The 16,774-nt window shown below is 40.8% G+C and overlaps 1 protein-coding gene across 1 annotated transcript in view; it reads right to left on the reverse strand.

The window, feature by feature from the left end:
* DLC1 (DLC1 Rho GTPase activating protein) overlaps positions 1-16,774 on the reverse strand; it is a 418,348-nt gene that overhangs the window by 344,389 nt on the left and 57,185 nt on the right. Inside the window, exon 3 of the mRNA XM_075860021.1 lies at positions 14,950-15,087. Within this exon, the coding sequence (XP_075716136.1) occupies positions 14,950-15,087 (138 nt within the window). The remainder of the gene's footprint in view (positions 1-14,949; positions 15,088-16,774) is intronic.

Consider the following 16,774-nt stretch of genomic DNA (forward strand, 5'->3'; position numbering starts at 1 on the left):
GAGGGGTTAAAATGTTCATTGCACCCCTTAAAATGCTTTAAGTGGTGTAGTTTCCAAAAATGGGGGTCACTACTTGGGAGTTTGTTCTACTATTTAAAGAGGCTCTGTCACCAGATTTTGCAACCCCTATCTGCTATTGCAGCAGATAGGCGCTGCAATGTAGATTACAGTAACGTTTTTATTTTTAAAAAACGAGCATTTTTGGCCAAGTTATGACCATTTTTGTAGTTATGCAAATGAGGCTTGCAAAAGTCCAAGTGGGCGTGTTTAAAGTAAAAGTACAAGTGGGCGTGTATTATGTGCGTACATCGGGGCGTTTTTACTACTTTTACTAGCTGGGCGTTCTGACGAGAAGTATCATCCACTTCTCTTCACAACGCCCAGCTTCTGGCAGATCACGCTGTGTCGTCACTCACAGGTCCTGCATCGTGTCAGACGAGCGAGGACACATCGGCACCAGAGGCTACAGTTGATTCTGCAGCAGCATCGGCATTTGCAGGTAAGTCGATGTAGCTACTTACCTGCAAACGCTGATGCTGCTGCAGAATCAACTGTAGCCTCTGGTGCCGATGTGTCCTCGCTCGTCTGACACGATGCAGGACTTGTGAGTGACGACACAGCGTGATCTCTCGAGAACACGGCTGTGTTTGCACTGTCAGAAGCTGGGCGTTGTGAAGAGAAGTGGATGATACTTCTCGTCAGAACGGCCAGCTAGTAAAAGTAGTAAAAACGCCCCGATGTACGCACATAATACACGCCCCGATGTACGCACATAATACACGCCCACTTGGACTTTTACTTTTAAACACACCCAGTTGGACTTTTGCAAGCCTCATTTGCATAAATACAAAAATGGTCATAACTTGGCCAAAAATGCTCGTTTTTTAAAAATAAAAACGTTACTGTAATCTACATTGCAGCGCCTATCTGCTGCAATAGCAGATTGGGGTTTCAAAATCTGGTGACAGAGCCTCTTTAACCTCAGAGCCCTAAAATTGTGGGTCAATTCTGTGAAAAGGCCTCAAATGCGCATGGTGCTTTTTCACTACTGAGCCCTGTCATATGTCCAGGCAAATAATAAATGCCTTGAGGGTTGTAGCTTCCAAAATGGGGTTTTCACTGTACTCTGGTACCTCAGGGGTTTTTAAAATGTGACATGGTGCCCGAACACCAATCTAGCAAAATCTGCCAAAAGTCGAATGGTGCTTCTTCCGATTTGAGCTCTGCCGTGTGCCCAAAAAGCAGTTTAGGGATAGATATGGGGTATTGCCATACTCGGATGCAATTGAGTAACAAATTGTGTGGTGTTTTTTCCCTTATTACCCCTTGTGAAAATAAAAAAATGGGAAGCAAAACTACTTATCTTTATAAAAAAATGTATTAATTTTTTAATGTCACTGCCTAATTCTAATAAAATCTATAAAACACCTGTGGGTAAAATTTCTCACTACACCCCTAGATGAATGCCCTGAGGGATGTAGTTTCCAAAATGGAGTAACTTTTAAGGGTTTTCCCCCGTTCCCAAAAACCAATCCAGCCAAATCTGGATGCCAAATAGCACTCCTGCCTTTCTGAGCCCTTTCTGAGCCCTGTCATGTGTCCAAACAGCAGTTTATTACCATTTATGGGGTATTGCCGTATTCGGGAAAAATTGCTTTTCAAATTTTGGGGTGCTTTTTCTCCTTTATTTCTTGTAAAAACTGAAAATTTTGACATTTTATTCATTTTTATTGCCTAATTCCACTAAATTCAGCAAAAAAAAACTGTGGGGTGAAAATGCTCACTATGCCCCTTTATAAATTCCTTGAGGTGTGTAGTTTTTTCTAAATGGGGTCACTTTTGGGGATTTCCACTGTTTTGGTCCCTCAGGGGCATTGCAATTGCGACATGGCACCCGAAAACCATTCCAGAAAAACTTGAGCTCCAAAAGCCAAATAGTGCTCCTTCCCTTCTGAGCCCTGCCGTGTGTCCAAACAGCAGGACTTTTTTGTTTTTTTTTACCGCATATGGGGTGTTGCCATACTCGGGAGAAATTGTTTTTCAAATGTTGGGTTGCTTTTTCTCCTTGTAAAAATTTAAAATTTGGATGTTTTATTGGAAAACATGACAATTTTCATTTTTACTGCCTAATTCCACTAAATACACTGTGGGGTCAAAATACTCACGATACCCCTCACTAAAGTCTTTCAAGGGTGTCGTTTGCCAAATGGTGTCTCTTTGGGGGTGTTTCAACTATTTTGACACCACAAAACCTCTTCAAATCTGACATGGTGCCTAAAATATATTCTAATAAAAAGGAGGCCTCGAAATCCCCTAGGTGCACCTTTGTTTCTGAGGCCTGTGTTTGAGTCCAGTAGCACACTAGGGCCACATATTTCAGGGATATTTCTAAAAACTCCAGATCAGTGCAATAAATATTGAGTTGCAATTCTCTGGTTGAACCTTCTGTGTTACAGAAGAAATGGATTTTCTGCAAAATAAAAATAAAAATGAATTTGTCAATTTCACCACCACTTTGTTTTAATTCCTGTGAAATACCTAAAGGGTAAGAAACTTTCTTAATGCTGTTTTGAATACTTTTAAGGGTGCAGTTTTTAAAATGGGGTGAGGTATTGGGATTTCTAATATATAGGGCCCATTAAAGACACTTCAGTACTGAACTGGTCCCTAAAAAAATAGGTTTTGGAAATTTTCTTGCATTTTCATCGAAACGGAGCCCTGACTGACACAAACGGAAACCATCACCTTTGATTTCAATGGTGACGGATCTGGTGCCAATGGTTTCAGTTTGTCTCAGTTGTGCACGGGTTCCGTCGTTTTGATGGAATCAATAGCGTAGTCGAACCCGAGGGAACCCCTGAAATCAATGGTGACGGAAACCTCTGGTTTCCATTTGTGTCAGTCAGGGCTCCGCTCCGACGGAGCGTCGGAACGGAGCCCTGACGCAGATGTGAACTAAGCCTTACAAGCAGATACATGTACATTTAGAAAAATGCTAATTTGTGCTAATTTTCTCTAAATTTTGGTGTTTTTCACAAATAAACACTGAATGTATCGACCAAATTTTACCACTAAGATAAACTACAATGTAGCACAAGAAAACAATCTCAGAATAGTTTGAAATAAATAAAAAGCATTCTAAAGTTATTACCACATAAAGTGACACGTTAGATTTGAAATAACTGGCCTGGTCCATAAGGCCAAAATAGGCTGTTCCCTCAAGGGGTTAACCAACACACAAAGGTGGCCAAATTAATTAGAGGTAGCCATTTGGCATTCAGGACAAGTAGTCAAAACATTTCTGGACTATACGTAATTTAAAACATTTTAATTATGTTAACAGAGCTTATACATTTGTAGTGTATACACAAAGGTTTATATAGTATTTATCCAATAAGTATACAGTTTTATTGTTTGCAAAACCTCCTTCATTCTTTGTATTGAAATTTAACACAAGTGGAATACTGATCTAATGTGCAAACAGTAGGAGAAAAATCTGGGGTCAGGTCAGGTAGAAAAGCCCCAGTGCCTAATCTACCTTAGAAATTCCTAGTGTTTATACAGTATGTACACTGCTATCTGTCACTGAGACTAATCTCTGCATGTATAAACAAACTCCATTTCACGACTTAATACTTTATGCTAAGAGCCATCATTTCTATTGTGTCAGAATATGTATACAGTAAAGTCTTGTGGAGCAAGTGTCTGCATACAAATTTCATACTCCAGTTCATAAAATTTTAAATCATGAAATTGGATACATTTTAATATGCTCCTAGATGTTTCTAATTGATGTCTCTACTAGCAAGTAGGGTGAGTAGACTCATGCATATAGACACGCAAATAATATCCTTAGAGTCTGCCCATCCACTTAATTTACTAGACATTTTCTATTAGGAGGCAAGGTATGGTATAAAGCTGCCACTTCCCCCTATGTGCAGTAGGGCAAGTTGTTGTTTGAAGTCATGATCTCATCTGTGTGGTCATCATTCTAGCAATTATTACTGAGAATTAAAATGTCAGGGTTAAATGTAATTATTTAATTAATTTAAATTAACCCCTAGAGATTTTCTTTAAAATTAGTGACCTTTTTCAAGATCTTTATGAAATACTTTGACTGATTTCATGAGTCACTTTCAGACTTGGCTCTTGAACAACCCTTGTATATGAAAGGGATTTTCTGGGCGCATAAAATGACTACCAGATAGTATAGATGACTTATCACTCTGGCAGGTCGTCAAAGGTGGGTACAGGTAGCAAAGAGCCCTTTTGCAAATAAAATATGTGGGTTCCTTGCTTTACAAAAAAACAACTGATCACTGTTAATCACTGATCACCACATTATGACCCATTATTGTTGTCAATTTTTTTTTAGTGGACTGCAATCCATTAGTAAGCTATTATAATAGTTGGTGCAGTTTCTTTACATGTAATTTGGTAGGCAGTAGGCTTTACTGTAATCATCTTAAAGAGGGTCTGTCACTAGTTTAGTAATGCCCAATCACCTAGCTAATCTAATAGGCGCTGTCACACATAGTGCTAGTGAAAATAGTGTCCCAAAAAGTTTATTATTTAAAATATTATGAGCTTTTTTCAAAATATGCAAATGAGCCTTTATTAGACAAGTGGGAGGTAAAAGCAGCTATTCTCCTGAGGTGGAGCTACCTCACAGCCTCTGACATCAGCATGAAGCTGCTTCACACAGTGTTAGAGACTGAGGCTGGAGGGAAGGGGGATCACTTCAAATAGCCATAGCTCCGGCTGTGGACCACCTAGAACAGCAGTTCATATGGAAGATGAGATTCTAATCTTTCATATGGCCCCAGGATCACAGTTCTAGCTGTGGAACAACCGGAGATATCACCGGTTGAAAACGTTTGTGCTCATGTGATAGGGTGTTCCTTTGAATAACATGTAATTCGATCGACGTTTGATAAAGACAGAGTGTATAAGGGGAAGTGTTTTATATATGTATATTGTTTTATATATATATATATATATATATATATATATATGTATATATATATATACATATATATGTGTGTGTGTATTTGTGTATATATATATATATATATATACATATGTGTACATTAAGTGTTTTATATATTTATGTCTCTATACATATATACATACATACATACATACATACATACATACAGTATATGTGTAAATATATATAAATAAATATATATTATTTTTATTATCCCACCAGACATAGGTCAAAACTCTCCAGTTAATGAGATAAGAGCTGGCTCCAGCCGGCTGCATTGTCTTGTTTATAATCTGGGAGGAGCAGAAGATTCCCTTATACTCCCTTGCCTCCTACCCTCGGGGGGGTGGGGGAGCCATAAACAGTGGACGCATTCCTGTGAGGCATTCCCACGTCACAGGAGGTTGCTACGGCCTGCCCCCCCCCCCCCGGGACATTCATGAGTTTGGTAGAGTGATGCCAAACAGAAGTGCATGGGCAGTGTCTAAATAATCCAGAGTCCTACGCTTCTCTATCAATTTCTGCTCCCACCGCCAACGAGGACCTCCCTCCCTGACCTGCTGCCTCCGGATCTCTGCACCGCTAAGTATCCTCCCCCTCTCCAAGTGCAGCAGCATCACTTAATTCTTTCTCTCTCCATATACAATGAGCACATTTGCCCTTGGTTAACCCTTAAAACCCCCCCTAGCCTTGTAACATTATTTAACCCCTACTTCCCTTGGGCATACCTACACTACCTACACATTAACCCCCTCACAAATACAGCAAAAGTTGTATTAACCCTACACTACACCTCAACCTCCCTACTGTAACCTTTTCCATTAGCAGCTAAGAGAGTTAACTCTTTCACTGCCTCCTGCAGTAAAGTTAACCCCTTCACTGTTTTACAGCTGCAACTACCAACTACCCTTTAACCTTTCTCTTTCTCTACAGATGAACCCCTTAGTTACAGGGACAGTTAGAACCAGATGAGGGTGGGACATAAAAGCAAGTGTGAGGGTACTGTATTTCATATGTATGTTTAGGTACATGAGTAGGTATTAGGATAGTATTGTAATATTTTGTACTAGTACTGTGCCACGTGTATTATTAGTATACTTAATACATATTAAGTTATGTACACTGAGGTATACGGATACTATACCGTGATTATATATAGTTTGTGTTTTATAACACTTGTGTTGTGAATCACCACGCACACACACACACACACACACACACACACACACACACACACACACACACACACACACACTTAGTAGCAAGGTAATTAGACAAGCGTAACACAAGGAAAAAGGTAGGGAAGATAGGCATTACCCTAGTCACCCTAGTAAAAGGAGGTAGTGATAGTGGGTGACAGAAGCCAGTGAACCCCACTAAGTACAAGCCCTTTTACAGAGTGGTGGGGTGAAATAATTTTCTGACAACTAGTTGGAGATTAGTGAAAAAAAGTCCATCAGATCACTATTGTTAACACGGTATATAGAGTTGTAGAATACAAATTAAAAAAAATCTATTTATCTGTTTTATATGTCTCTATTTATCTCATATCTATCTATCTATCTATCTATCTATCTATCTATCTATCTATCTATCTATCTATCTATCTATCTATCTATCTATCTATCTATCTATCTATCTATCTATCTATCTATCTATCTATCTATCTCTTTGTATTGTATATTCACTGAGTTCCACCATTCCAAATCAGAAATTTTAAATGTGAAAGTACAACTAATGTAGAAAATACACAAAAAAATAAAACCCCAGCAATCCCCCCTTTAATATCCTCATTTCATGTGTTCCTCTTTTGTCTCCTATTGCAATAAAATAAAACCTGTATTCGCTGTAAAGATGTTAGAAGATTGTTTGGATCAGGAACATGCAGAACACACTGCAGACAGATAAACAGTGTTGGCAAGTCTTTCTCCTGTTTACTCTCATTGATTTCTATATTTAGTGTTCCTTAAAAATAGGGAACCTGTCCCCATACAGACCCTCCTTAGATTAGACCTGGGGTCTCAAGCACGCGACCCGCGGGCCACATGCGGCCCCTGGGGCTGTCATCTGCGGCCCGCGGGACACAGAGCCGCTAGTATCGGCTCTGTTTTCCGAGACTCTGGAATTCCCTGACATCGCTGTCCACATATGAACAGCGATGTCTGGGGCTTCCTCAGAGCCAGAGTCCCGTGCAGAGCGCTGGTATAGGCTCTGCTCCGGGACTCTGTGGAATTCCCTGACATCGCTGTCCATATATGGACAGTGTGTCAGGGTCTTCCCCAGAGCGGAGTCCCTGGCAAAGCGCTTGTATAGGCTCTGCTCCGGAACTCTGTGGAATTCCCTGAAATCACTGTCCATATGTGGACAGTGTGTCAGGGTCTTCCCCAGAGCGGAGACCCGGGCAGAGCGCTAGTATTGGCTCTGCTCAAGGACTCTGTGGAGTTCCCTGACATCGGTGTCCATGTTTTGACACACAATGTCTGGGGCTTCCCCAGAGCCGAAATCCCGGGCAAAGCGCTAGTATAGGCTCTGCTCTGGGACTCTGAGGAAGCCTCTGTGATGTCAGGAGCACAGCTGGAGTCCCAGGAAGAGCCTACTAGCGCTCTGCCGGGACTCCAGCTCTGGGGTTGCCCCTGACATTTCTGTCCATATATGGACAGTGATGTCAGGAGCAGAGCTGGAATCCCAGGCAGAGTGCTAGAAGCGGCTCTGCTCCGGGACTCCAGCTCTGGGCAAGCCCCTGACATCATTGTGGCAGCACCTGCTGAGGGCACTGTGGCAGCATCTGCAAAGAGCACTGTGGCAGCATCTGCGTAGGGCACTCTGGCAGCATCTGCCAAGAGCACTGTGGCAGCATCTGCGTAGGGCACTGTGGCAGCATCTACAGAGGACACTGTGGCAGCATCTACAGAGGGCACTGTGGCAGCATCTACAGAGGGCACTGTGGCAGCATGTACAGAGGGCACTGTGGCAGCATCTACAGAGGGCAGTGTGGCAGCATCTACGGAGGGCACGGTCGCAACATCCACGGAGGGCACGGTGGCAGCATCTACGGAGGGCACAGTGGCAGCATCTGCGGGGGCCACTGTGGCAGCATCTGCGAAGGGCACTGTGGCAGCATCTATGGAGGGCACTGTGGCAGCATCTACGGAGGGCACTGTGGCAGCATCTACGGAGGGCACTGTGGCAGCATCTACAGAGGGCACGGTGGCAGCATCCACAGAGGGCACTGTGGCAGCATTCACAGAGGACACTTTTGCAGCATCCACAGAGGGCACTGTGGCAGCATGTACAAAAGACACTGTGGCATTATCTAGGGGCCTGTTGCATTATCTACAGAGGGCACTGTGGCATTATCTACAGAGGGCACTGTGGCATTATCTAGGGGTGTGTTGCATTATCTACAGAGGGCACTGTGGCATTATCTACAGAGGGCACTGTGGCAGCATCTACAGAGGACTCTGTGGCAGCATCTACAGGGGGCACTGTGGCAGCATCTACAGAGAGCACTGCGGCAGCATCTACAGTGGGCACTGTGGCAGTATCCACAGAGGGCACTGCGGCTTCATTCACAGAGGGTACTGCGGTAGCATCCACTGAGGGCACTGTGGCACTATCTAAAAAGGGGCTGCCCAATCTTGACATATGTGTCTGCCAAACGCTTCTAACTGAACCGCCGGACTGCATTTAGCAACACTTAAACTGGAAAACTGGATTGTTGAAATAAGCACGTGGAGAATTATCTCAAATTTTAAACCTAGCAGTATTATTATAGTAATGTAGTATTAGTATTATAGTAATATAGTGTTATAGTAGTTCAAATAACTAATTGATTAACAATAATTTTGTATTGTATCAAATTTGAAAGTAATGCAGCCCGACCACTTCACATTTTTTCTATATGCGGCCCACTTACCTGGCCGAGTTTGAGACCCCTGGATTAGACTGTGTAGGATGCCTTATGATCAATAAAGTAGTGAAAATCAGAATGTCAGAAGTGAGCCCTGATCCAACTCCTAGGAAAGAGGACTCATTGTGTTTTTTTGGAGTCAGCAGTGTTTGGAAGTGTGTCATGTAACCCCCTTGGTTCTGCTGAGCAGGTATAACCCATTAGTGACCGCCCCATAGTGTTTTTACGGCGGCCACTAACGGGCTTTATTCCGATGCAATAGCCTTTTACGGTGCTGCATTGGAATAAATAAACAGAGCAGGGAGCCGTTAACGGCTGGGGGCGCTCAATAGTGATAATGTTTTGGAGAGAGGGAGGGAGCTCCCTCATCCCACTGACACCCGATGATAAGATCATCGACTGTCTGTGTCTCCGATGGCAGCCGGGGGCATAATAAAGGCCCCAGGTCTGCCTGTAGTGTATGCCTGCTAGGTCATGCCTCTGGCATGACCTAGCAGATGACTGTCCGATAAAAACTACAAGTCGTCCCGCAAAAACAAAGCCCTCATACAATTGCATCGGCGAAAAAAAGTTATGGCTCTTCAAATATTGAGGCACAAAAACAAATCATTTTGAAAAAAAGTGTTTTTACTGTGTAAAAGTAGTAAAACATGCAAAATCTATACAAATGTAATATTGTTGCAATTGTAACAACCCGCTGAATAAAGTTATTGTGTTATTTATATCACACGGCGTAAATTTAGGACGCAAAAAAGTGTGGCGAAATTGCAGGTTTTTTTCTATTCCCCCCCCCCAAAAAAGTTAATAAAAGTTAATCAATAAATTCTATGTACACCAAAATGGTGCTATTAAAAATTACCACTTGCCCGCAAAAAACAAGACCATATACAGCTATGTCGACGCAAAAATAAAAAAAGACGATAGAAAAAAAAACGTAAAAAATGGCTTGGTCGTTAAGGTCTAAAATAGGCTGGTCATTAAGTAGCTAAATAAGGAAAGGGAATATGTGGCAATGTATTTTTGCAGCCCACTGATCAGCACTTTAGAAGTTTTTTGGCAGCCATTAGTCCAGCACTATTAGATGCCATAATAAGAAGATGCCTTCCCTGCTGACGCCTTCTTTTTTTTTTTATTAATGACAAGTCCAATACGTCTGTACAACAAAACAAACATAAAAATAAACATTAAATACTGGATTTGTTTGTTGTTGATGATGTTGATGATGATAACGACATAACAATGGGGGGTGGGGGTTGGAGAAATTGCAGTCACACTTGGGCCTTCGTGTCTGAGGGGACCCCAAAGGCAAAGATGAGAGGACAACAGCACTTAAAATGGCATGTAATGGTTGGGGACTCTGTTCCAGATTCTGCTTTTAGGACCAAGGAGCTTCAAGTTACACCTCTGTCAATGATGATCACCAAGATCATGGACACTATAAAAATGAATTTTTTCACTATGAACTACCATTCCACAATACCTATAGACATATTCATTCAATTCAATGTTACAGTAATGTCAGCCAAGATATGAGAAGCAAACACAAACTGATGAGAACAATGAAGTCTGGTCTATGGAAACATGAGAATATCTTATTGTAATTCACTAGCAACAGCAATAAAAAGTCTAAAAAACTATAAACAATAACACAATTGACTCTCTATAAAGAAGTTTATGAATGGTAAAGGGATATAATAAGTATTATACTGTATGATGACGCTAGTTTTCTTGCATTTACACTTCTTCAGTGAAAAAGTGTAATAGAGCCACATAATACAACAAAGGTCATGGCTCATATTTCCAAAGTGCCGTCCGGCTTGCGTAATATAGTATAATATGGTGTGTCAGCAAGAGCCAGAACAAAGCGGGTATGTAGAAGTCAAGTCTAATTCCTGCTGTGGAAAGTGTAATCCAAGAATTACAGAATTATCTACAAAAAACACATTATAGAGTTCATAAATGAGTAATAAAGTCTTTCTTTGATGTTTATAAGGAATGTATAGTTTAAAAAAGCATTGAATTTGATTTGTGCGCTAGAAAGTTTGCAGTTAAAGAGATTTTGTACTTTAATTTATGGGTAACATGGCACAATAGTCTAACATTGAATATTTTAGACAGGAATCCAATAGGATTTTCCCACTACAGACAGACTAGATATTCCATAAATGTCTGATCGGTGCGGGCCGATCACTGGAGCATTGCCGATCCTGTGATAAGTGCGCTTGGTTGTTTCAGTATCCCCCAAGCGCTATAATTAAGAGTGACTGAGCATGTGCAGCCTTCTCTCAGCTGAGGCCAGGGAACTGGCCAGTGGTGCCCCAGCACCAGAAATTAGTGGCATAACCAATTAATATCAAATAAATGTCTGTAGTCAGAAAACCCTGTCAAGGTGTCCATGAAAAAGTGAAGTATGTTCTTTAGACTTTTGAGATATATTCATATACCTTACTCTCTTATACAGGTAAACTTCAATAATAACAACCACTTTTACAACTGAAGCCGACCCAACACTTAGCTGATCGCCACGGGTCTGGTTTCAGAAGTCTCGGCCAGCCATACATTTACCCTGCAGCAGCTGTAGAAGAAATGTAGTATTATATTTTGTCCATTGAAACAATTGGTAAGACATGTAATCCATGGACAGGCTGAATCTGCCAGAGTGAGAGCTGTCCCTATGCCCTATGGCATCTATGACGTCCATATGCCCTAATAGAATATGTGGTTAGGGGATGTCTTAATGAAATAACCCCTTTAAATGCATCCAGCTAGGCAATCCTCAGCGATCTAAACACAAAAGAGCACATACCCACCTCCTATCCTCACACACTAGGCTCTTCCCTGGTAAGAGCATTATAACAAAAAGTGGTAAAAACTAGGTTAGAATGCATAACTTAATGGTTAATGGACTGGACAAGCCCTCTAAAATTGAAATGTAGAAATATGTCCTCCCCATTGTCAGATATAGTTATGTAAATAAGCATAAAAACAGAATTGTCATGGGTGAGGTCAGTCCAGATGACACACGCCTATTATTAATTTTTAGGTATTTGATATCAGTTGTTATTTTTCTGGACTTACCTTTACCACCTTAGTCCTGGCTCTGCCACATTTATCAGATGCAGTGCCCCAGTGGTTTGGTTCTTCACTTTAGTAGTACACCGTACTATAGTTTCTTTCTAGGACTTTGCAATGCAAGTTTTATGAGTATTTGTGGTCACATAGCTCAATAGATATCTTTGTATTTACCAACATTTACCTAACAAAAATGACTGTATGAACCCCTGATATGCACCCAGCAATTATGAATCAAAGATATTTCATACCTTAACTTGGTTTGACTAAGTAAATGTTGATTTTGTGGAAAACAAGCAATGACTTACAAATGCCATGTCTAAATCAACCTGTCTGTTGCAAATCTGCAACTGGGCATTCGACAGCAACTAAACATTTACTTAAGGAAGAATCATTAAAATGTTTATGCATCTTATCACCAGCCTTGATAGAATGTCTGCTTTATATCTGGTAAACAGTAAAGTCTTATGTATGTATGTTGCGGTGTAGAAAATCCCTCTTCACACATACAATGTGGCACACAGGGTGCAGATAAATAACTTGAGTAGCTAAAGTGTTTGCTTACATTTAAAGACCAGTAGCTGTCCATGGACAGGATCAATATAATCCTTTACTTAGCCGCACATTTTATTTACGAGGGCATTGCACTTCGTGTTCTGTATAAGACTTGTTGCATGATGAATGAAAAGATCCTCCTACTCCAATTATTCTATCTCCAAGTCCACTGTATACATTATTTGCACACACAGATATTTCTATTAACATATGAAGATATTTTAGGTATGTATCACATTGACTATAGCCCAAACGTATTCAAACATATGACTCTTTTGCTATAAGTCAGCCCAAAATTATCTATGGACGCATTCGGCATACAAACTGGAAGCATTACGTGTCGATAATGCCAATCGTTCGAAAAAAACAAGGTGTGACTATGGCCTTAACTCTGGGGGTCTGACTGCTGAGATAGGGGCTGTGCTGCAATTATACACACAGTCCATGGACAAGAGCGTTGCTCTTTCTAGAAAAAAAGATGGTTTTCTCTTATCTCATCCAACGCCTATAAGGACCTGTGTTTACAGGTAGAATTATTTTTATTTTAAAGGGAAATGCTTTTTGATATCAAAAATAAATGACAGATTGATGTGGTGCAAAGAAATAGGTAAAAAAGGTTCAATATCCAGAGGCGACAAGTCTTCTATAATATAGGCATGGGCGTAACTATAGCCATAGCAGCTGCTATAGATCCCAGAGGTTGAGGGGACCCATTCAGCTGAAAGAACATTGTTTCATTTTGTGGGGGAATAACATTTTGGTGGCTTTCTGCAATCTAGCACTATTATGTCGATTATCTGATATATGGCGCTATTGTTTGTACCTTTAATTGTTGCTACTTATGTTACGTGGTGAATCTGTGGAAAATTCTACCTCAGGGTATGATTTTAGCAGAAACAGTTGATGGTTTCTAGAAAGGGTTACGAGTAGAGATTCTGTGAAATTTGATTTGGGTTTGATTACATTCTGTCCGAAAAAATTTGCTGTGAATAAAAGTGTCCCAATTGCTCTGAAAACTCATGTCTAACTATAAGATGTTTTCTAAGATTGTATCCAAGTAACTGTAAATCCAACGCCATTATGCTGCGATTTGTGTAAACGATTGCAAAACTTTGGGGAAATTCAGACCGAATTTGATTGGTGTACAATCAATTCGCTCATCTCTAGTTATGATTTCTTATAAGAAAATAAGATAAATGCTAATATAAATAATGCCGGGGGATCCGTGGATAATGAGACTGTCAAGTGCCCTACAGAGGATGGTGTGAACCCACTGTGTTAACGAGGGATTTGGCTTGGGGCTAATCTTGGAAACGAAGTCTAAGGTATTCACCCTTTACCCCTATACAGAGGTATGAGCTTCGCTGCTGAGAATCAGAAAGGTCACGAGCCCCAGAGTACTCTCCATTGGCAATAGCGGACTTGGACAGGAGACGTATCGAAACAGTTGACTAAACACAGGGTCTTGTAGAGCGTAGGTCAAGGCAGGCGGCAGACGATGACTCATGGTTAACTGAGGCAAAGGTCAGGGCAGGTGGAGACATTTGTCACAGGCAACAAGAAAGAAGTCAGGGCAGGTGGCAGTCAAGGATAGTCAAAGGTACAGGTTAGGTTAAATCAAAGGTCATTGAAACAAATGAAAATTCAGGGTTTCACTATCAAGCTAGGAGAAACCTAATTGCTCAGGCAATGACCAAACAGAAGGGAGGTTCCTATAAATCCTGGAAAGCTGGGTGGATAATTTGGCGCGCACTGGGTCTTTAAGGTAAAAAAAGAGCCAGCGCAAAACCGGAAATGCAGAAGGAGAGCAGCAGCGATGGAAAGCGCGACCAGACCGGAGTAAAGGAGGGATACAGCACTAGCAAGGAGCCTGAGGATGCTGTGGAGAGGTAAGTATACAGGGACGGCGGGGCGTGGCGGTCATTACAAATAAATAGAATTCTTGTTTCAATGTTGATCCGGTCTGATGGCCACTTCAGGAAAAAAAATATTTCTCTTTTAGGGCAGATTGGCTCACGAGTTTTGGGGTTTTTCCTCGCTCTGAATCTGTAAAGGGAACCAAAGTTCTGAAATTGACCCCACCCCTTCCCTTCATTCACATCCTCTCCCATCCCCTGATTGAACTTAATGGACACGTGTCTTTTTACAACTGTAATAACTACGTAACTATTTAAAAGACAGATCATAAAATTACAATTACCAATAACATTTATGGTCTAGAAAATGACAAATCTGTTTTTGGACTGTAGCTGGTGGTTAGTTCATAACCCAAACCTGAATTATTATCAAGGAATTGGTCTGGAGAACTGATGATCTCATCTTATAAATTTACACCACTACTGCAGAATGTAAATAAGCATTTGAAGAATATACCAACATTGAGCTTGGCAGCAAAGTTCGAAATAGAAATATTTTTGCTTACCGAAGTCTTAGGTTTTGCTCCACAGGTGAGTGCTTGATCTGATGACGCATCGTCCACAGTCTGAGCCTGAGAGATATTGTCATGAGGAAAACACAGTGGAAATATATCTTGTGTACTTTCAGAACCAAACCTTGCAACCTGGACAAAACAGAAAATGCATATATTAAAAAAGAGAGACACACATTTGTGGAATACTTTATATGCTCATTTAATGCTTCTTTGGTGTCCACTTTTGGCCATTTGTATTGTGATAGATGAAATCCGCTACAGAAACTTACAACAGATAGGGCATGGTGCGGATTTGAAAACGTCTATAACCCACACCAGATTTTTCACGCTGTTTGTGACTGGGTTTTGTTAAAATCCTATTCACATGCATTGTACTGTACTTTGGTGCAGATTCCGCAACCGAAATTCGGCAACAAGTACACCATATGGGAACCCCGCCGAAGTGCGGCTCTGATCCAGTAAATAACCATGAAAACTCCAATTCCTGGAGGGTGAAAATGTCTAAAATATTATACTCTGAGGCCTACTTGGCATAGTACTGATATGAGTGGATGCATTTCCCTATTTTTTTGCATTCTATGTACAGCGCTGCAGAATATGTTAGTGCTAGACAATAATACTTATATTGCAGAGAGAGTAAAATTGTCATGGCAAAGCACAGTTTTGTTAGATGAGGTCATAGTTGGCACTTCCCGCATTTCATTGGCCGTTTTGTGAAATTCTGTAAGATCATGATTTGCTTTTCAGTAAACACTGCTTAATATTTCCTGTAATCTTTTATTAACCTGCAAAGTGTTTACAAGCTGCAGACATCTGTAAGACATTAGGGATGTGCACTGATGTAATTCCAGAGACATTTACCGCTGTGTGAAAGTTTTACATATAGAGAAATAACAAGGACGGGTTTGTTCATCTACAGGAAATGTTCTTAGTATTCTCAGTTAAAAAAAACCTAAAATAATTTAGTAGTTTAAAAAGTCTGTTTGGGCTAAGTTCACCTATATCAGTTGTCAGGGCCGGCCTTAGGTCCGGTTTTACCCTGTGCAGTACTTTCTTATAACGCCCCCTTATAATGTACCATATAGTGCCTAAATAATACAATAATACAGTGTACAAATAACCACAGTATACAGTGCCCAAACAACATGGCCAGACAGTTGCCTAAATAGCACTGCTCAGTCAATAAACTAGGGAATGTAGCTGGAACCAGTGCATCTGCCTGTCTATAGGTTTGGGCACAGAGTGCAAGCAACGGGTGCCCATGCTATCAAGGTCTATGGCGCCCCCTTCTGTAGTGATAAGCGTTTCACACTGTAGGATTTCACATAGGGTGAAAATCCTTAAGACCGGCCTTGTCAGTTCTGTCCGGCCAGTTGTTTTATGCCTGAGCAGGACACAACTAATGACAAAGTTGTGTACGTGGTGCACCATAGGCGGACACAAAAAAAGCTGCATACAAAGTTTTTCTGTCCTGCACACTAATACGTTTCTGTACCACTCCGGGGAGGACATAAAACTGACTCGCTGTGTATATGTATAGTGGGCCTTAGAAACGTTTAATGTATTTTTAGAGAATAAAAACAGATGTAATAATATAATTTGTATGTTTTGAGAACTTCCTGAACACCCTCATGCAATTAATCAAAAATGAAAAAAATAAAAATAAACAAATCCGTTTTTTTTTTCTTCTCTTTTTATATAGCTCCATCTTCTGGAAGTTTTTAGAGTTTCAGGCCTCAAATTCAATAATAAAACTTATAGTTGAAAAATACAGCAGGACACTGGAGCTCTTTTAATAATAAACTGACGTTAAATG

The sequence above is a fragment of the Rhinoderma darwinii genome, chromosome 1, assembly GCF_050947455.1.
Source record: "Rhinoderma darwinii isolate aRhiDar2 chromosome 1, aRhiDar2.hap1, whole genome shotgun sequence".
In the NCBI taxonomy this organism is placed as follows: domain Eukaryota; kingdom Metazoa; phylum Chordata; class Amphibia; order Anura; family Rhinodermatidae; genus Rhinoderma; species Rhinoderma darwinii.